General features: G+C 43.0%; 1 protein-coding gene across 3 annotated transcripts in view; it reads right to left on the bottom strand.

Moving 5' to 3' along the window:
• Positions 1-2908: 2908 nt before the first annotated feature.
• The window catches only part of ZDHHC2 (zDHHC palmitoyltransferase 2), a 51948-nt gene continuing 32462 nt past the window's right edge, over positions 2909-22394 (bottom strand). For 2 of the 3 annotated variants that reach the window (XM_074228181.1, XM_074228180.1), the window contains 7 exons: positions 16810-16930; positions 16036-16168; positions 15366-15492; positions 14721-14813; positions 9437-9549; positions 5250-5305; positions 2909-5035 (listed from right to left, as the gene is read on the bottom strand). In XM_074228181.1, the coding sequence (XP_074084282.1) occupies positions 5265-5305; positions 9437-9549; positions 14721-14813; positions 15366-15492; positions 16036-16168; positions 16810-16930 (628 nt within the window). In that variant the 3' untranslated portion in view covers positions 2909-5035; positions 5250-5264. The remainder of the gene's footprint in view (positions 5036-5249; positions 5306-9436; positions 9550-14720; positions 14814-15365; positions 15493-16035; positions 16169-16809; positions 16931-22394) is intronic. The other variant, XM_074228182.1, reaches the window with a different exon arrangement.

Here is a 22394-nt window from a genome sequence, read left to right as displayed (position 1 = left end):
TGAGGCTGGTGACTACACAACCCTCCCTCACTCCAGTGGCTAGGACATTGCAGAAGTGCCTTCGATTCTTTGGCTTTTTCTCCTAGATGGAAAATGTGTCTGGCTCTCTACACTTTATTTAAATCTTTCCAGTGGCAGACCAAGGAAGATAAATGACTTTATAGTTGTCCCTTCCCACCTTCTTCCCAGCACTGGAAGTTAACAATGCCAAAATCCCAAGTGTTATTTCTAGGACCCAGACAAGATCAAGACCACAGGCCTGGGCACTTGCCCACCTGGGCATCATTGACTGAAAGCTTTGCAATTCACCATTCCTTTCTCCTGCCAATGGGCAGTTTCTATGAAGCAGAATTGCTAGCAGGCAATAGTAAATTTGTCTGCTCCTGTTTTAAAAACATCTCTGAGAGAATGTGAGGGATGGGGCATTCCATGGGCTCTTGGGCTTTCCCTCATATTTGCGGGCGGTGTGGGCATTTGGTTTTAAAGGGACGCAGTCCTTTCCTTGGTCTTCAGATGCTTTGAGCCCAGTTGTGGAAAGAGCTTAGTTCCAGCCATCTCCCAGGAGACTCCTTGGAAACCAGTCTCCGGGAATGAATTTTTCCTGAACCTGTCCATCAGCTAAGCCCTAATCTGTTTAAGAATCAGCACACTGCCTATTAAGGGGGAGGGGAAAGAGGGAAAGTTGCCCCATCCACCATCAAGGGAGGTCTAACTATGGCCTTCTCCATCACCAGTGAATCTCAGTGTCCTGGAGTTATCCAGGACAGCTAGTAGAAGGGATGGCTCTGATTTCCCACAAGCATTCCCTGGAATACTTACACAGATAAGGTCCAAGTCAGACTTCTGAGATTAAAACTTGATGCAAACCAATGATGCAACATTGGACAGAAGCAAAACCCAAGTTCTAGTCTTTGTATCATGGGCAGAGTCTTTGTAAGATCTGACCAATGACTGCCACTCATTCCAGGGTCTTTTCACCCAAATTAAGGGGAGGTGGGGCAGCTCTAAAAACAGACTATTTGTACAAAGAACAGAGCTGAGGTTGCTTCAAAGTTTCTGAAAAGGCCTGGTACCTCTCAATGATGGGTTTTCTTCATAACGAACAACTCTTCTAGTTTGCTTTACATTTGGAGAAGGAAATTGCCAACCACTCCAGCATTTGCCAAGAAAACCCCCAAATCTCAGGAGATTTGGACATGACTGAAAAATGATTGAACAAGTCTGAAAAGCAAGTTTGATATCAGGATAAATTTCCTAATAAGGTTTTTTAATTTTTAATATAATTTACTTAAGGCAATGGGGTTAAGTGACTTGCCTAAGGTCACACAGGTGATTATTAAGTGTCTGAGACCAAATTTGGACTCAGGTCCTCTTGACTCCAAGGCCAGTGCTCTATCCATTGTGCAACCTAGCTGCCCCAAGGAGTTCTTCTTAAGTGAAACTGAAGGTAGGGAGTCTCTCTTGGCGTACCCTAACAAACATGAGAGACCTCTAAGGAAATATTGAATGAATGATCCTTTGGAGTGTTATAAGAAGGAAAAAATTTCTGGGTTTGGCAAATGACTCTGGACACTATTACTTCATATTCCAGAGGAGGAAACTGAGGCCCAGGGTGGATGACCAGCATGACCACTCTGCTGCTGGTGATACAGTTGGAACTTGACCCAGGGCTGCTGCTTCTGGTCCCAGGCACCACTCCAGAAGGTGCCTCTTGGGGCCACACCACTCTCAGATGGGCTCCTAGGATCAAGATTTAGAGTTGGGAAGGGCCCCCCACTGTCCAGAGGAGAACCACAGTATAGAAAGGTTATAGACTTGTCCATTATCACTTGGGTGCTTAGGGAAGAAGCCAGGATTCACCCCACATTCCTCTTAATCCAAGACAATGACCTCCCACCAATCACCCTCTTGACCGTGGGTGCCATTTGTGAAAAGAGACTAGACAATTCTGTGGCCCTGGTGAGGTGAGGGAGGGGACAGCTTGGTAGGACAGCTTCTAAGGGTCCATGCTGCAATTTGATTTGTTGTTTGAGGTTTCTCCAATCTTATTCCTAATACCTTAAATGATTTCTTTTTCTTTTCACTAGAAATCCTAGATTAATTCTGATGCTCTTTTTTCTTCTCCCAAATGACCTGATTGTGTGTAACCCTCTACCTGCTATCTATCCCGCCTCCCCTCCTCTACTCCCAGCCTGATCATTATTGCTAAGAATCTTATTTTTTTAAGTAGCAGGAAAATCAGAGTCTTAGAGCAGTGCAGTTCAGGGGTCATTTCAGCCATACAATGAGCTCAGTTAGACTGCCGTGAGCATCCAACAAGCCAGCGTTCCTTGTGGACATTCCAGGCAGCTCTTGGCAGTGACCAAGGTCACAGCATTTCTGAAGGAATAGATGCTCTGCCAGAGAAGGCAGCAAACACAAACAGCTACCACACACAACGGAGGCAGGCTGGCATAAGAAATATTTCTGTAGAGAAATGCCCAACCAGTCTTATTGTTAAAAGCCCACAGGAAGAGACTCCTCAAAGTCCAGACAAACAAGCATTAGAAGTTGCTGGGCAGACCAGATCTGCTGGGCAGATCTTCTGATGCCTCGAGTCAGAATCTGTATCCTAACATGGGTCAAGGGGAGGGGAGAGCCCTCAGGTACCAGCTACAGGTGCCCTCCTCAAATGGGGGCAGACACGGAGCTAGAATATTTCCCATTTTCCTTTTTAAGGAATAGAAATAAGACATGTATAATCTTTATCACATTGCTTGCTGTTTTGGGAAGGGAAGGAGAAAATTTTATAAAAATAACATTTTGAAAACTGTCTCTACATGTAATTGGAAAAACATAAAATATTAAGATTAAAAAAAAAGAAACAAGCATTGTGTCCCTTGGAATGAAGATTTCACACACAAGCCTCAACTTGATAAAGTTGCCTTTTATTAATGTATCTAGTGATGATAAACTGTGTTGAGTAGTTATGCAAAATATTTGAGTGAGAAACCCAAAAGGACAGCAAAAGGGTCAGATGGGGAGAAAGTGGTCATCCCCTTTGCCAAGGACCAGATTCTTCCCCAAGGCCCAATTGAATCTTGTCAGAGCAACCAGGCGCCAGTGTGGTCTCTGCAATGCCGCATTCCCAACCCATCACACATCCACCCACATGGCCTCCTTATGGAAACTCTGCTCCCGTAACAAATATCAAGTGCTAAATGAGTGAAATCTCAATGAGAACCATAACCCTTTGTAGAAAAAAACAAAAAACTCCTTACACCAAAAGCAAAATGAAGCTGTAACACATGCTAAGAAAACGTCTCACAGAAGAAATCCAGGCACATCAGATCCAAATCATTGTTGTTTCTCAAGAGGAAGATGAAAAAGAAAACTTTCCTATCCCTCCCTCTCGACCTTGAAGCAAGGCTGAAAAATGGACTCTGGTAAGAAAGAGGGATTCTGATGTCTTCTCTATACTCCCCCTGCCTGAATAAAGACTCGGGCTCTCCTTCCTTGGGCAGGAAGAGAGCCAGAAGGGGCCCTTTGCTGGAGCTCACTTTCCTGAGGCCTTGCCTGGTTTTCTATGGATGTCTTTGTGTCTTTGCCTAAGCAACCCCAGTGAGAGCTCCAGGACGTCATCATTTCCTTGCTAATTGGACTTCTAGGCCTATTAACAGGCTGCCTACACTGGACTTCTTGGGTCAGTGCAGTAAAAACTATCATTGTAAAATCTTAACGCATATAAAATTCATGGGTTCACCTCTCAAAATAGAACACGCTAATCAATATTCTGGCTATAGTTAGTGCATACAAAGGCACAAGGGTTTCTTGGTGGGGCAGAACATTTCATCATTATCTCATAGGAATTCCATTTCAGTTTCTTTTGAACCCATCCCCAGACCAGAAATAGTTTTCCATGGGCATCTGCAAAACTCTGTTATGCCACATACTTGAGGATAGACATTGTCTCACCACCACCATTTTGCTAAGAAAGAAGAGGGTATGCAGTCCCTGTGGGGTTATTTCTTTCTTGGCCTATGAGAGAGTCTAGTGGAAATGCAACCACTTTTCTGGGGTCAGAACTACCAGGAGAGTCAGGTTAGATATGAATTCAAAAACAGGCTCAATTGGTGGCTTTTATATGACCTCTTGAAGTTTTTGTCATCATAGTGCTATTTTTTTTATTGATTCTAGGGAGACTGAAAATGAGGAAATTAATTCTCAAGCCAATGGGACAAAGAAAATATTCCAGTGATCCCAATCACCAGTTGACTTTGTCTATGGTATTAGCTCAACTCTCCCCATCTAGATGTGCCTTTTGGAGCAGGGGATGGAGACAACTGTTGGAGGAGATTCTACTTCATCAGTCTCTTGGAAGTCAGAATCATTTCTCACCCATCTGAGGATGCTCCCATGATGATCCGATCTGCTCTCTCTGTCTCCTCACTTAGCACAGCTGGGAAACTGGACCAAACTTTAGGGGTCAGCTAATCCAATGATGAGGAACCAGAGGCCCAGAAAATTGGGCAGGGTCCCCTGGACACAAGAGGTTGAACTGAGAAGAAGGAACCCAGCCAGACTCTCAGATTGACTTCATGGTAACAGACTTCTTTCCTAAGGCAGATACTAAGAGATGGATTTGGGAGAGACTGACTTCTGACATGAAACTATTCTGGATTTGAAAATCAGCTGAGCCAATTAGTTAATTAGAGGGTTATTTGTGCTATCTGAACTCCTGGTGGTCAAGTTCCCACCATTGTGAATCTTCTCCAAGATTCACTAGGAAGGGAGAATGTTCTTTCCCTTCCACTCATCACCTCCCACTGACCTCTGAGCATCCAGTAGGGATTTCTGTTAGTTGAAACAATCTTTACATTTTACAAAAATTTCTGCAGTTCTGTTATGTCTCAAACAATGACACAGAGAAGGGATCATCTCTGCGCTTCTGTCAGATAGGTCTACCCAAGGAGTAAATGGAATTAACGGGCCAATTGTGGGATGTCCATCCTTGTTGAAGAGTCTCCTCTGGTGATCCCAGCACCATGACTTCAAACTGAAACAGAAAACAAGAGTCATCTCAGGGAGTCACCTAGAACAAGTCCCTCAAGGCAGTTCCTGAAGGTCAGGGAATGAAGACTCCTACAAGGCTCCAATGGGTGCCAACAGGAGCATAGGAATCAACTATCAGGAACTCAGTGTTTCAGAACATGATTCCATGCCAAATTTGATAATTCTTAGAGTATTTTGTTTTGTTCACAAAAACTTACCATTATGTGAAGTCTCTAGGTCTCATTTTCTATGGTCAGCCCAGGATTGCTCATACCTTGAAGGAAAAGGATATAATAGTACTTTGGAAAACATCTTCCACAGGAGCAAGACTGTTGTCCCATCCATCTATCGTTTCCCCACAACCCGCTCCTAATATTCTCCATCAGAGGCTTCATTTGGGGTACTGTGGCACTGGGTCCCTGGGGGATTATGTGGGTGATTCCCAAACAGATGAGCCCTTCCCTGTCCCCAGGTGCCTGTTGCTGGAGGACCAGCCTGGTTATATTCTGAGGAGCTGGCTCATCATCAGGATAGCTGCAGAGGGATAGGTTACAAGGCTCCATGGCTAACTCTATGGTCATCAATTAAAATCATAAACTTCTTTTTTTTGTTGTTTTGTTTTTTACAGGGCAATGGGGTTAAGTGACTTGCCCAAGGTCACACAAAACTAAGTAATTATTAAGTGTCTGAGGTCAAATTTGATCTCAGGTCCTCCTGACTCTAGGCCTGGTGCTCTATCCACTGTGCCACCTAGCTACCCCCAATCATAGACTTTGTGAAGAATTCAGTATTTTCCCCAAATAGCCTGCACGGTGTTTCCAATGCACAAGCTCAGTGGGTCAACCCCAATGTTCATGATACATATTTAGGGTTATAATAGAAAATACATAGAAATCCCATTAAAAGACATTCCTTCCTTTGGCCTCTCAGATAGGATAACACCTCTCAGAACCTTCCTTTAAGGAGGCAGCTAGCCAGATCTCCTTCCTTCCTTTCTAGGCTATGCTCCTGGACTTCCTTTAACATGTCCTTTCTTCTACCTTTGTATCCCCACCCCCACCCCTCCAATTTCCTTTTATGCATTGTCTTTCCCTCATTAGAATGTAATTTCCTTGAGTGTAGGCTTTTTTCTTCCCTATTTGTAATTATATTCCTGGTATCTTGTCAATCTACTGAATTTCATTTCCTATTCACATGTATGAAAGACAATGAACCCCAACTTGCTCCCTCCCCTTCTGCACTTCCAGAACAAACTTGTACCCATTACACAGGAGGCACCTGATGGAGTAGAGGAGATCAAGAAAGCTACCTCCTACCAGTAACATGCTTTTTTTCTCATTCATTCCAGACTTTATTCAGTTCCAAGTAACCTCAAAACCTTTTCCTTCACAATCATCCTTTTGGCTGCTTTGTTGATGCTTAGTCATCCTATTTGCTTGGTTTTTAAATTAAATGAAAACATTTTCAATGAGAAAAATCTCATTTTTTTCACTCCCACCTCAATGAAAGAAAACTAAAAACAAAACTCTAGTAATGAAGCTGCCTAGTTGAGGAAAACAAACTCTGGCATCAGCCAAGTCCAAATACACCACATATGGGCATATGTGTATATGAACAAATACGTGTCCATATAAATTCATGTGTATATAGGTCTAATTCTGCATATTTTGTCCATCATCTTTCCAGTCCACTAATCATCATATTGTTCAAAGTTCTTGTCTTTCAAAGCTCTTGATTGGTCTTTACAATGGTGCCATATTCCTTCATGTTTGACACAGTCTCCTAGCTGTGGTCATCAAGTTACAGAATAAGGACTATAACTGTATAACTGTAATGGGAGGACTGGCCTAAGAGGGCCCGATCCTTAGAGTATATATATATATATATATATATATATATATATATATATATATATATATATATCCACATACTCTTCCTGGTGGATTTTATTGTGACGAGCTGTTGTTCCTGCCTACTTTCAATCCAATACATGAAAGCTTGGTGAACCTACCTTCTGGCCATGAGGAAATGAAGACCTGGGATGAAAAGGAGTCCTTTGACTGGTTAAGGATATGAAAGGACTGATGACTCAGGAGACTCTGAATCAGAACTGAGTTCACATGGAACAAGGATTGGACTTTTCCCTCTGGCAAGAAGGGCTATGAACTTCCAGGTGGGAATAGGTCATCTGATGTCCTATCTCCTTCCAGTCCCTATCCCTGCCACTTCTGAGCATCATCTTTTTAAACCTTAGGTAGAGGAGTAGACCAAGAAGGTAGTCCCCAGGTGACCCATAAGTCTAGTAAAGTCATCAGAGATTCCACTGGCAACATGGGGTCAGTAGCAGAAACTACCAGGATGGTAATAGCCAACAATCAAAGAAACGCCTACAGATAGAGGTATAAAGACAGTGTCTCTAGAAAGCAGCTTCAGGAATAGTCATCCTTTGGGATGGAGAGATCAACTCTGGAAAGCTCAGTTACAACTAGGGGAAATCACATGAGGATTATGAGAAAAGGACTTCTGAGATTCAGGACTCAGGAGATATCTCTTGACCACACAAGCTCCTTTCATGTGTACTTCACTCCTATTGTGATTTAAGTCTGACCCACTGGCCCCAGGGGTCTGCAATATATATGGGAATAAATGGCAGTGGAAAGTATTTAGTAAATACTTTTTTTTGCTTTTCCTTCTCATGTCCTTTTCTAGAAGTTACTGACTGATTGATGTCGAAGGGACATACTAGATGGGAACTCATGTTTGGTAATATGAGAAGTAATGGCCTTTATGGTTACACCTAAACCCTGAGGGAAGAAGTAATATTCTTTCCTTTGGGAATTTATCCTGTTTTCCCAGGAGAAGCTGAATTCAAATCCAGTGGGCCTTTATGAAGATCATAGAGCTGCTGGTTTTCCATTGGAAAAGTTTTCCACTGGTGTAAAACATACCTCCACTGTGCCTCCTATGTTCAAAGGATAATGAGTTCCTATAATCCTTCATCTGATACTCGCCATGATGGAGAAAAGGATGACAAAGACATCTGGGATGGGAAGAACTCTCTAAAGGAAATTCTTGCAGAATGGAATTTGGTTCCTAATCTGAATTAGGTGATTAAAAAAAAATCCTTGACTGATAAGTGTTGAACTGGAATTATAATTTTTTCATGTTTTCAAACAGTCTTAGCTGCCTGGAACTTTGAGAGCTTGTAACTGTCCTGGGGTCACCTAGTCAGTAGGAGGACTCTTGAACCCAGAACTTTTTGCCCTGAAGTTGGTGCACTATCCCTTACACTGGGCTACCTCTGCATACTTAGAAACACCAAGGACTAGAGGACAAGATCTATCTTGTTGTCAGTATCCCTTGCTCACAGAACAGTTTGCCTCACTGGAGGTGCCTTTCCCAGGTAGAAGACAAATATTTGAAGGAAGACCCAATTCCGAATTAGAAAGCAGGATCAGACAAGAGCGAGGAATAAGGGTATTTATGATTTGTGAAAAACAAGGCTCTTCACAGCTGCAGATGAAAAAGCTCTAAATCTGTGTTCACAAAGGTTTAAAAATTAAGCTTCAAACATAAAGTGTTGAATTCTAATGAATATCAATGATGAATTAAAATAAGGAGGGTTTTCTATCTAAGAGAACCCTGGCACCTTGCCCTAATTTGTTCTTCACTATTCCAATACATTTAACCCTATGATCTAAGCCACACACACACACACACACACACACACACACACGCTCTGTATCAGCCACATTTCTCTCCTTATCCTTAAGTGCCATGAGCTTTCAAATGAGAACTAAGAAACATTAGGAGCCCCTAAATATTTTAAGGGGATTGGTAGGGGAGGGGAGGTGGGGTAGTGGAATGGAGAAAATCTGCCTACTAACTTGAGTTCGCCAGTCCAGGTTACAGAGCTCAGAGGGAGCCTTGAGGACAGCACTGAAGGAAAGGCTAGAAACAAATGACTGCTTAGCGATTTGAAAGAGAAAGTTAGCAAGTTGGATTCAGGTTAGAAAGAAATGTTAACTTATTTTTCCAAGAATTGATTTCTGTACTGTGATTTTGGGGAGTTAGAAGTAATTCTAAATTATGTTTTTGCAAGATTTGAGTTTGGATCCTGTTTTAAAAGCAAAAATCCTACAAGGTGATAACCATCCCTGGTGCTCCAGAACTCATCTCCCACTGTTCCATTGACATATAGGTCCAAGAGACTCATTCTTTCCAAGTCTCTCTCTCACACAGAGCAGTAAATAGCTTTCAATCAACACTAGCAGTTATGTAGGGAGAAATCCAATTACCCCAAAGTGAGCCCAAGACAATCCCTAAAGCAAATCATATTTGATCCGCACCATCAAGTTCAAATCTTCATCTTTCAAAATGAAGGAACAAAGATTATCTTTCTTACCTACTTTGCCCTTGTCTGGATTTGTGCTGCTGTCAGTCCAAGACTGAGAGTCAGTAAGAAGATGGCTCTGGGACTCCCTCAGTGGTTTGGAAGGAAATTGATGTCCTTCGAGGCTAGATGACAGAGAGAAGAAGGATAGAGAAAGGTGACAAATGACTTGGAGTATTATTGCCTAGAGGTGGGAGCTTGGAGAAATGACTTGGATGCTCTACAAGGGTGATGAGTGTCCAGCCTCAAGTGTGAGTAAGATGACAACAGGCCACATTTGATCACTAGCTCAAAAATAGCAGAAGGCGAACCCACCCAACGGGAAGTAAAACAAAGTCTCAAAGAAAAGTACTTCTCTACAACTTCTCTTGATAGCTAATCAAATCTGGGGAAACTGTTGAAAGCATGGCTATGGCTTCCCCTAGGTGCCCAGACTTTAGGAAATACAATGGCATCTTGTAGTTGATGGACAAGAAAAACAGTTTGGTTTACAGCTGTTGCTCACTTTCACCTGGTCCCCCAGTGGTCATTCAAGTGATCTCATTAAATAGAAAGTCATAGAACTTAGACTCTCAAGGGGGCACAGGGGTGGGGGGTGGGGGTAGATTTTGACCCTTTTCACATTAGGGTGAAACTATGAAATTTCAAAAATCAGATTTCATTTCACCTTTTAATGAAAGGTCCTTGAAGTCAGCAGCATAGGTTGTAGAAGTTACACAAATTGAGAACTAGAGTCAAAAAACAAAAAGAACCTAAAAGTATAGTTATCTCCTTTTGCCAGTGCCTACAGCATTTTGGACCTAGATTATAGTTTTCCTAGGAATCAATGGCATTCCTCCTAGGCAAAGGGTCTCTGCTAAGGACCTTGGATGAGGCAATCCTGAAGACTCATGGTCTGAGGCCTAGGCAGGTCAAAAACCTTTTCCAGTCCCCCTTAATGATAGCCTTCCATTGATCTCTTCTACTTAATCTCTCTTTAACTCACATGTTGTCTCCTCCATTGAACTGTGAGCCCCTTGAAAGAGGGATTATCTTTTGTCCGGCACATGGTAGGGGTTGTTTAATAAGGGTGCATAATTGATTGATTCCCAAGGTCACATAAGGAAGTGCCACCAGAGTCAGGACTAGCCCTAACGCAAGTGTCTTCTGGATCAGTACTTTATACTTCAAGCTTTCTCTGTCTCCCCCACCTTGACATGTTCTCCCTCCTCAGCTTTATTTCATGAAATCCCTGGCTTCTTCAAAGCCCCAGTTCAAGAGCCATCTCTTGCCAGCGGTCCTCCAGGGTCCCCCAGCTGCAAGAGGTTCCCTGTGGGAACCTACCTATTAGCCCAGATATTATATAATAAATATTATCATTTTACTTCGAATAAAACACAGTTTCTAGTATGTATAAGAACACATGTCATTTGACAAGAGTTTGGTCCTTTAAGGAGTTCTTCCATTTTAGTTCTGTTGGTTTGTGTTATCTTTACCACCCCTAGAGGGTTTTTCTAGTTACTCATTTTGAGTTCTGAGTAAGTCTTATGTAGACCAGTCTGAGTGATTCAGACAGGAATTACAGTGCCTATGGATGTCTCTGGTGCCCATCAGAATGGCATGCTTCAGAGGCCTATTGTGTCTAGGTCAGAACTACTTTACCCTAGGAAAATTTCCTCTGGTTGGTTATAAAATGAGTTTTTCTAAACCGAACTATATTTTCTAGTGTAAAATTGGAGGTGTGTTGACATTAATTAAATATGTGTGACCTTAAGATAGGAAAAATCACAATGCAAAATGTAAACCAACTCTTCAAAAGCATTTTGAAATTAAAATTTTAATTTAATTAAAACATACACATGCATAATAGGTAAATAAAAAAAGCTCAATAGTGATCATTTTTTTGGTCCTTTCTTTTCTTTTTTTTTCTTTTTTTTTTTTAGGATTTTTGCAAGGCAAATGGGGTTAAGTGGCTTGCCCAAGGCCACACAGCTAGGTAATTATTAAGTGTCTGAGACCGGATTTGAACCCAGGTACTCCTGACTCCAAGGCCGGTGCTTTATCCACTATGCCACCTAGCTGCCCCTGTCCTTTATTTTCAAAGAAGATCATGGCACAAGCAAATGAATTAGATTGGAGTGAGGGGGGCTGTGCTAAGCCACCGGCCTCACTTTCTATTCCAGAGCCTTCTGGGTCCAGTGGCCAGATAGGAACCAGGATGACTAGAGATGGTCCTGGATGTGGGGCAGTCAGGGTTAAGTGACTTGCCCAAGGTCATACAGCTAGTAAGTGTCAGAGGCTGGATTCGAATTCCAATCCTCCTGATTCCAAGACCGGTGCCTTATTCACTGCCATCTCACTGCCCCAATAGTGATAATAATGGTAATAGGATCTATTCCTAGGTATAATGTCTTGTTGAGCAATAGAAGATAAGGGTATCTACAGGAGATTGCCATTTACTGGATAGTGGGCTAACCTGGGACTAGAAGCCATGGATCCCACTCCCAACCCCATGCTTTTTGCTTTGAGGAGGGAAAGCAGCCACTTTCAATATTAAGGTAGCAGAGGGAAATAGCTCCCAAGCTCTTCTTCAGGGCAACACCCTCAAGCTGGCTCAGCTGATTGCTGAGGGTGGGTAGAAATGCTGTTTCAGGAACTGGGCTCCAATGTCTTTGGTGGCTGATAACAGCATGCTGCAAAGCCTGATCTGGTTGATTCTGTCCACCAACCTCTACCCTATGACTTTTGGCTCTCTGTCAATTATCTGACGTAATGGCATGGCCAGTACTGGTCCTTCAAGCCCCAAAGAGTCCAAGACAATCTTTCAAGAGAGGTAGGTACACACCACTCCCTCCCCTTCCCCCATTGTTTAAGCACAGCTATACTGAACAAACACAATGGCTAGAAAGATTTGCCCTATTTTTCTTCAGAGGCCATCTGTGAAAATGAAACCTATTCATACATATACACATAGTTATGTATGAAGGAAGAAGGAGAGAGAGAGAGAGAGAGAGAGAGAGAGAGAGAGAATTTTCTGTCAGGGAATTCTTGAAAGGAGCATCAGGATTTATTTTAGGTGGGGGGTTCAGGATTTTTTAAATGTAGTATTTTTTTCTTTTTGGAAGTCATACCCTTTCCATAAAATGCAGCTAGAATTATCATAAAAGTAAATTATAAAAGAATATTATTGGGTCCACCTCTCTCATAAATGCCTTTTAAAAAACCCAATTATCTGATTTGCTCCTCATAAACACTTTAGGAGGGAGTGATAAGATTATTCCATTTTACAGTTAAGGAAACTGAAAAAAAGGTGAAGTGACTTACTTAAAAGTCATATAGGGGCGGCTAGGTGGCGCAGTGGATAAAGCACGGGCCCTGGAGTCAGGAGTACCTGGGTTCAAATCCGGTCTCAGACACTTAATAATTACCTAGCTGTGTGGCCTTGGGCAAGCCACTTAACCCCATTTGCCTTGCAAAAACCTAAAAAAAAAAGAGTCATATAGCTACTAAGTACCTGGGGTTGAATTTGAACTCAGGTCTTCCTGATGGCAGATCCAGTGCTCTATCCCCTGGCTCATTCAACTACCCAGTCATGTGGCTCTTAGGTGCTTGAGGTGGAATTTAAAGCCAAATCTTCCTGACCCCAAGGCACCCTCAGTCTCCTATACCATGTTGCATAGAGTTTCTTCCTTATTACTATTATGGTTATGCCTCCTCCATTTTGTCTGACAGTTACAATAGAGGTGATGAAGAGACTTGCCCCAAGGTCACACACAGACTCACCATTCCTCAGCTGCAAGACCTCAGACTATTATGTCATCCCTTTCACTTTATAGAAGGACAAACATTTTTTTGAAGTTAAATGATTTGCCCAAGGTCCTATAGACTGTTAATGATAAAGGCAGGATTAGAACCCTGGGCTTCTGACTCTAGAACCAGTACTTGTTCTTTCCACTGTGCTATCATGCTCAGAATGAAACATTTCGGAAATGCATCCATAAGGATGAAACACGCTCCAAATGTATGGACACTTAGCTATGGAGCCACAGATAATGTAGCCTTCTACCTGATGACCTGACCCTCCAAGCCCTTGACCCTTGCCCCCCCTCAAGTTTGATGCTCTTTTCCAACAGGTTTGTCTTTAGTGGCATCTCCCAAGGGGTGACTCAGGCTTGGTCTTCGTGGTCACAGCCACCATATTTCACAAGCATGGAATACCAAGTCTTCATCCTAGTGTGGATCAAGGTGGGTTCTCTTGGGGCAAAGCCTCCCTAGGGAGGAATGGCTCTGCAAGAGTGGCTCATGACCCTCTTGGACCTTCACTGGCTTGCTCACCAGGAAGCCTTTGGGAGCACTCAGTGTTTTCCATCGCCTGTCTGAGAGAGACTCCTATGCTGCTTACATTCATAGAGGGGTGTAAGGTCCTCAATAAAAGCAATGTTGAGCTGCCACAGAAAAATATCACCATAGGGGTGGCTGGGTGGCACAGTGGATAGGGCACCAGCCCAGGAGTCAGGAGTATCTGAGTTCAAATCCGGCCTCAGACATTTAATAATTACCTAGCTGTGTGGCCTTGGGCAAGCCACTTAACCCCCATTGCCTTTCAAAAAATAAACAAACAAAAAAACCCCCAAAATATCACCATCAATATGTCATTATGACTATCAAGAGAAGAATGGAGAAACCACAATCATAATAGTTAGAGATAAGGAAGAAACTGTGCATCACATAATATAAGGAATAGAGTATGGGACCTGGAAAGGACTGGGTATAAGTCCTACATTTAATACTTACTGGCAGCAGGGGAACATTACAGTGAATCACTGGACCTTGAGGCAAGAAGACTCATCTTCAAATCAGGCCTCAGATATTTACTAGCTGTGTGTCTCTGGGTAAATCACTTCACCATCTTGCCTCAGTTTCCTCTTCTGTCAAATGAGCTGGAGAATGGCAAACCTTTCCAGTATCTTTGGTATGAAAAATCCCAAATGGGATCATGAAGGTTGGACACAACAACAATACTTACAAGTCTCTTCCCTTTCCTGGGCCTTAGCTCCCTCATCTGTTCGATGAAGAGGGCTGGACCTGATGACTTCTTTGAGTTTCAGAATAAGGATCTTAAGCATGAAAGCTATGAATATGACCCAGATGACCAACCCTTGGCCTGTCCAAAGGACTTTGTGTCTTCAGCACCATGAACATCCCTGTAAAGATGTCATTTTCAACCAACCCACATGCATGGTCTCACTGTGGCCATTTGGTGGCATTCTGAGGAGAGGACCAAGAAAGCATGCCAATGGGGGGGGCACTTAGTTACTTTTTGACAACCGGGGTCAGTCCAGCTGGAGTGGATTGCTGCTCGAGATCCTGGTTCACAAGGCAAGTGGGGAAGGAGCACCCATCTCCAAGGCTGCAAGCAAGCAGAGAGCCAGCATCAAAGTGCTGCTCAAAGGCAGCAGAACCCTCCCTTCCCAAGACAATTTGTGGAAAACATTTGTGCATGTGTCGCCCATTAGGATGGGGACAAGCCACCTGCCCACATGACCCCAGGTCTCAAGGACTGTCCTTATGAGACCCAGCCTAGCTGGTCCCTGAGGGGAAGAGGACTTCCCTGGAGTTTTACAAGATGACAGACATAATGATGCTCATTTTAGAGAGAAGGAAACAGACTCAAAAAAGGGAAGTGACCAGTCCAAGATTTCATTGAGCAAAAGAGATCTCGTTTTCAAAGCTCACCCAAACCAACTTACAGGCAGAGACTGAGGCCAGGGGGATAGTTTCTTGCCAGATGTTGACACCCAGTCACCCAGATATTAATCACCAGAAGGGAGATTTGAATACATCCCCTCTGACCATAGTCAGTTTTTCCCATGGTCCCATACTCTCTCTTACTGCATGTAGGAAACAATCCCGTGCCAGGTCATCTCTGCCTCACATATGTGAATTCAGAAAAGCTCTGCACCTGGAGAACACGGGCAGTGGCCAATACTTCTTCTCATCCCCAAAGACTTGGCGCAGGTTTTTGCTGAACCCCAGACTGAAGCCATTCTTGTCTGTTCCATGGCGAAAAACAGGACTTCTGAAAGCCTCTAGGCAAGAAGAGAAAGCCAGAGCATCAGCAGGGAATGCACCCATGCCTTGCCCTTGTTCAGAAAACCATCATTGAATACCTTGACTGAACCTAAAGAGGTGAAGTTATTCATGTGTTCAAGTATTAGATGTAGAGGGCATTGTGGTAAGTGGGGACCAGAATGTAGTTTTGAAAGAGGAGACTGATTAATATAGAAAGACAAAATCTTCCCCTAATGTAATTTTCAATAAAGTCCTTGGGACCTCCTTATGAGAGATACTGCCTCAGGGTTTCTGAGCCTATACCACAAGGGTACAAGCTCTCCTCAGAGTTGGAAGTTCAAGGAAGGAGGCCCAGAGCCAGGCTAGCAGGTGACAGATATCTGGACACAGGACCCATGAAATCATCTAATATGAGACAGAGAAGGGCAGCAGTCTGTGCTAGTGAAGGAGCTCAGTTTGACCACCTCAATAAGCCTTGGAGATATTTAAGGATAGGACAGGAGTTCATTAGTAGGATAGGATAGAAAACTAATGGGATCTATAAAAATGGTGCTACTTACCTAAGGTAGACTTGTTTTTGCTGACCAGCCAACAGTGGTAGCCAAAAAGAGAAGACAAACTGACGGAAAACATGGCGGCCGCAAAAAATAAGAACATAATGTGAAACTTGGCTTGCGTATCAGGAAGTCCATTCTACAAAGAAAGGAAGAAAGGATAATAAATGATCGAATGAAAGAACAATAAAGAATAGGGAAAAAAAGGAAAGCAGGAAGAAAGAAAAAGAACAAAGAAGGGGAAGGAAGGAAAAAAGCTAGAACGATAATAAGAAAGAAAAAGGAGGAAAAAAGGGGAAGAAGGAAGAAAAAGAGGAAAACCATTATGGAAAGGACTCATTGAACTTGTCTCCACTGAAAAACTTGAACCAACTGCTGACAGAGCTAGCTGATATATGACTTTTAAAATTTGGAAATCATTTAAATTTTCCATATTAACCTGGCACATTAATTGGAATTGATGTCTACACCCAAGGAAAGGTTATGGTAATGATTCAAAGAAAATATTCTAGTTTGAAAACCCAAGAAAATAGTCTTGATCAAAATATCCAAATTCCCAAGGGAAGGGAGTATGAGTTATATTTATGAAAGCAAGGGCATAGGAGCAGAGTGTACCTTTTCTCATAAGATACTAATAAAATAATTTGACTAATTTTGTGTCAGTTTGACCAACTGCAGTTGAGTCAGAAACATGAAGGCAATTTCATTGTGAGAGCTGAATGTTGCCAGTCTGTGCTCCCTCCCTGTACATCCCCACCCCCGGTTACAGGAAATACTTACTGTCCAGAACTTGATAAAATACTGTAAGTCGGTTGCAGCGATAAACAGGCAGTAGAGAAGGGAATAAGCCAAGAAAAGGAGGAAAAATTTGTAATTTGAGAATCCAACACAATTGTTCACCCTGGCAACAAAACGACAGAAACGACATTGTGAAAGCCTGGTCTTAGGGCCTCAGCTTCTTAGATTGAGTCACCAGAAGAGGCAAAGATACTGGAAGGCCTTTGGGGGGACTAAACTGGCAGGAAACATTTACATAGAAGGGATCGAGTTTCATTCAATGCCCTATAAGAGGCCAGGCAGGTGGTTTTCTGGATAAAAGGGACTCCCAGATGAGGAGGCTCCCTCTACCAATGCAGGTTAGCACCTCCCATGCAATGTAGTCTTAGATGAGGATTATCTAGAAAGAACACTAAGAGAAGAAGGGACTGGCTCAGAGTTACCTGGTGACTGGTGGACATGCAAGGCAAGCTTAGAACCCAGGTCTTTTTGACTTGGAGACTGGTGCCTTAAGCACCATGTCATCTTATCACTTAAAACCTTATGCCTCTACTATTACCCTTGGGATCTTATCAGCTACATACAAATATCAACTATTTCTTGATCTCTATATAACTATGCCTCCCTGTCGCCTCACACACATATGAATTTCTATAAACATTTGTTGAGTCAATTTTCAGTTGTGTCCTACTCTTCATGACCCCTTTGAGGATTTGCATGGCACAGATTCTGGAGTGGTTGACCATTTCCTCCTCCAATTAATTTTACACATGAGAAAAGTGAAACAAGCAGAGTGAAGTGACTTGTTCGGGGTCACACAGTTATGAAATGTCTGAGGCTGGATTTCAACTCAGATGTCCCTGACTCCAGACCATGTTGCTTAGGAAACTTCTTGCAAAGGAACTGACCTACATCAGAAAAAAGCTGGGCGGGCACATGAACATGATCCATGATGATTTGATCTAGTCTTCCAATCCAGATTCCCAAGGGCTCATACCTTGGTCCTCCCTAGAAGCCCCTGGTAATCCTTTAAATTATTTCTAAACCTGGAAAAGTGATAGGTGCGTCCTGGAAATGAGCAGGTTTTAGACTGGCCTGGAAGGAGTCCCAGATTCAAGTTGAAACTCTCCCTGAACAGCTGGTGGTTCTGTCCCTGAACTTTAGGGGGGGGGGGTCTCTCATTTCTTTTTTTTTTTTAGGTTTTTTTGCAAGGCAAACAGGGTTAAGTGACTTGCCCAAGGCCACACAGCTAGGTAATCATTAAGTGTCTGAGACCGGATTTGAACCCAGGTACTCCTGACTCCAGGGCCGGTGCTTTATCCACTATGCCACCTAGCTGCCCCAAGGGTCTCTCATTTCTGTAAATGAGTAGCTGGGAATAAATAGAGGAACTGGTGGTCTTTCCCTAGGTTTAGAGCTCTAGGATTCTTAACTTCCATTGCCCAAACCTGTCCAAACAGACTGGGGGGAGTCTGAAGGGCTCTTGACCTCTCTCTGGGCAGAGAAAAAGCCTTTCCTCCCCTCCCCTCCCCAAGTATGTGTAGTGGACACACCAGCATGAGCATGAATCTTTTCAAGAAGCAATGGATTGGGGCGGCTAGATGGCGTAGTGGATAAAGCACCAGCCCTGCAGTCAGGAGTACCTGGGTTCAAATCCGGTCTCAGACACTTAATGATTACCTAGCTGTGTGGCCTTGGGCAAGCCACTTAATCCCATTTGCCTTGCAAAAACCTTAAAAACAAAAAAAAGAAGAAGCACTCTAAGTCACTTCTGGTCACCCCTCTATAGGGATTAGAACCAAAATCATGGAAAGCTTTTCTTTTTCATTTTAACTCTCTTGGGTCCCAGGCCCAGAGTACCTCTGACATGTCTTCCAGCTCTAGAGCTGAGACCCTATGTGTGACCCTGGATAGATCACTTGGCCTCGTTGGAGAAGACTGGACTACAGGATGCCTGTGTAGCCTGACCCTGGCTACTGGAACAGGACAGCCCATTCCTCCTTGAGTTTGCTGATTCAAGTCATGTCTGGGACGTGCAGAAATGAATCCCAACAAGTGGGAGTAGGAGCATCCTCCCCTCTCTTCCCCCAGGCTTTTATCTCAAGATCACGGCTTTCCTCTGCTTGGGAGGGGAACACCAGGAGCTCCCTAAACCATCCTGCCTCCCATACAAAAGATGTCTTGCTAAGCTAAGCACTAAGAACAAGGCAGCAAAGAGGGAAGGGTACACTCTGTATCCTTGGCCAGGAACCTTCCCAGGTCTCAGCCTCATTTTCCTCATCGGAAAAATAGAACAAGACTAGAATCTCTGCCAAGCCCCTCTGAACCACATATCATTTCAATGTAGTGCTCTGCAATTTGCCTTTGTGTGTGTATGTGTGGGGAGGGGGTGGTTATTTTATCCTCTCCCCCATCTATTGTGCTACTTTGTGGGATGGGGAGGTTCCACAGGTCCTACAAATAAGAGGAGGCCCACAAGGATCAGCCCATGAGGCCTCTATTTCAGTCTGATGATCACTCTCAGGGCCATGGAGTGATAAGGTTTTAGACTGTCTCCAGAGACCCCATCTGCTTCTGTGGAGGCATGGTTCACACAAAAAGAAGACTCTTGCTTGGTTTTTTATTTTTACTTATTTATTTTTTTTTATTTTGATTTTTGCAAGGCAATGTGACTTGCCCAAGATCACACAGTTTGGTAATAACTAAGTATCTAAGACCAAATTTGAACTCAGGTCCTCCTGACTCCAAGGCCAGTGCTCTATCTTCTGTGCCACTTAGCTGCCCCAGTTTTTGATATTTTTTAATCCTTAATCTCACTGGTTTCTGTGGGACTGGAGCCCAATTGGAAGGGAATTGAAGCATGGACCCCCAGTCTGAGATCAGGCATGAATCTGCCCAGAGAGACTCCAGTGGAGTCAACCCTGCCTGGGTCACTGCTGATTATCAAGGTTGGGAGGTTGGGGAAAGTTCCTAAAGTTCTGTATGATAAGAAGCCATTCTTCTTGTTCTTATGTTTCATTTGGTGAACCAAGAAGGCAACAACTATTTTGGAAAAAAATGTACATGTTTCCTTTGAGCACAGATTTATGTTTCTTTCTTATATTCTGTTTCAGTAACAAAAATACAGGCCTCCCAAGGCCTTGTGACCCTGATATTACAAGACTTTGTCAGCAGAAAGCACAAACTCTGGAGGGGCCCACCACACTGGGAGAGCCTCAAGGACACTCCCAGCATCCAACATTGGTCTAGATTTGTTTTCTGATGACCTCCCTCCATAAGTGAAAAGGCACATCCCTGGGGCCCTAAAATTATTGGGCAGTAACCCATGAAACCAAGAACAACACAAAAATGGCCTCAGTTCTGGGTGGCTTCATCTGGAATTAGCAGAAGGTACTAAGATCCTTATCCCACTGACCAATGAATGGACAGACCCCCTGAGGGGAACCCACCCTGTCACATCAGTCATTTAGTTGAAAATGAAGCCAGAAGGCAAGAGGAAGATATAACAGATGACAGGATGGATGGATGACAGATTTACTGTTGGAAGAAGCCAATGGAGGAGATGGAAAACTTGACTTTATTGTATTTCAAGCCATCAACATTTTTAAGCCTTGTTGCCTGCCAGGATGCAAAAAAGCAGCAAAAGACAATCCTGCCCTCAAGGAGCTGGCAATCTAGTAGGGAACACAACAAGCAAACAAATATATATATAAAAAGGATAATTAAGAAAGAGAGAAGATCCTTGAATGAAAAGACATTGGGGAAGCTCCCTCTAGAAGTTGGGACTTTAGTTGGGATTTCCAGGAAGCCAGGGAGGTCAAAGCAGGAGAGGAGAATGTCCAGGACTTGGGGGACAGCCACGAAGAATGACTGGAACTGAGAGACAGTCTCAGGACACAAGAAGTATCTTGGTCACATTGTGATGCCTATGATAAAAATTTTTAAAAGACAGCCATGAAAATAAAGTAGCTTTTATAGAGCAGTTGGTGCAGAGAAGCAGATGAGGAGACCCAGTGTCAGTTTTGATAAGACCCCATCAGTGAAATTTCCATCTACTCAGACTGTCTAGAGTCAAAGCATCTGTGTTTAAGATCTGTCTCTGATACCATCTGTGGGATTGTGGAAAAGTCATGTAGCTTCACTGGCTCTCGGTTTCATCTGGAAAGAGGAGTTGATATCAATGGCTCAGTTTCCTCTCTAGAATCCTACAATCTAGGACTATTCTTTGATTTCAGTGTAAAATAATATAAGATAATAAGGAAAAACAGTAAAAAAAATTATGTTGAAAAATGTGGTTCCAGTTTTAAGAGTAAGAAAACTCATAGACTAGGCAGAAAATGAATGTCCATCTATCACGAATATTTTCTTTGGAGAATCATGAGGGGCTAGAGATTGTGAGCTTCAAAAAGCATGTCAAGAAAAGAAATGGATATTAAAACAGAGAGAAAATAAACAGTTCTTGGGGTGAAAGTGATTTCCAAATGGGCTGGTAGGGTAGAGTCAGATTACGCACAGATAGTGCTAAATCAGAATGAAGATGAGGAGAAAGGGCATGGTAATCTGAGCTAACCTAGTTAAAGAAGCCACTGAAGCTAGAAAATGTTTGAGAAGTGATTTGGGAACATCTTCTGTCATTTGCTAATGAGATTATTCAACCCAATCAATGGCCACCACAAAGAGATCAAATGGAGCTGATAGAGCAGCATCTAAAGTCAAGGCTGATTGAAATGTAGGATTATTGGTAAAGTCTTACAGAGGTGATAACAAGCATGAGCAGAGTCACTTCTTAAACCACCAAGAAGCAATAAAAGTAAAAAGGAGAGAAAACTCAATGAAATCCCCAACTGAGCCAAGCAGTCCTAGAGATGTCTAAAAATGAAAGAGGAAGACAAATAGATGAAAGATGGAAAAGATCTGTAAATGCTGTTTATCAATGGCAGGACAGTCACCTCACTTGGTCCCTAACATCCCAGCCCTTGAGGGACTTGCCTCATGATTTAGTAAAGAAAACAAAAATGGAGGGAATAGCTGGTATAGATTTGAGATACACAAAGGACTTCCATGCTTAAGGGTTAGATTCTTGAGATATCTGAAAGATGAGAGAGTAGACCAAATGCTTTAGGAAAAAAAAATCTTAACCTCAGACTTCATAGTGTAGTGGAAAGAGGGTTGACATTGGATCAGGAAGGCCAGAGATCATGGAACAATGGAAAAAGCACCTGTGAGTTGGGAAGACCTTGGTTCAGATCCCACTTGATGCTTTCTGCCTCCCTGTTTTGCTCAAATGTCAAATGAGGAAACTGTTCCAGATGCTCTCTGAGGCCCTTCCACCCCCACAGCTTGTTACTGATGATGAATAGAGTTGTGATTGTTTGAAAATGACTTTGGGTTAGCTGGCTGCTTCTAGTCTGGGGATATCTCCTAAAGAAGACCTTGCTGATCCATGAGGAGGGAGAATACCTGTCAACTCTTCTTTGAGATAGATAGAATGAGTGAGTGGTTCACAGAGGGGCCCCTTAGACTGTGTGGGTCAGAACTCTGCAAAGAATCTGTGAGTTGGGTCCAAAACAGAGAAGACAGAGGGGAGT

Source organism: Macrotis lagotis, chromosome 3 (assembly GCF_037893015.1).
Source record: "Macrotis lagotis isolate mMagLag1 chromosome 3, bilby.v1.9.chrom.fasta, whole genome shotgun sequence".
Classification (NCBI taxonomy): domain Eukaryota; kingdom Metazoa; phylum Chordata; class Mammalia; order Peramelemorphia; family Peramelidae; genus Macrotis; species Macrotis lagotis.
This window is presented reverse-complemented; position numbering and strand designations above follow the sequence as displayed.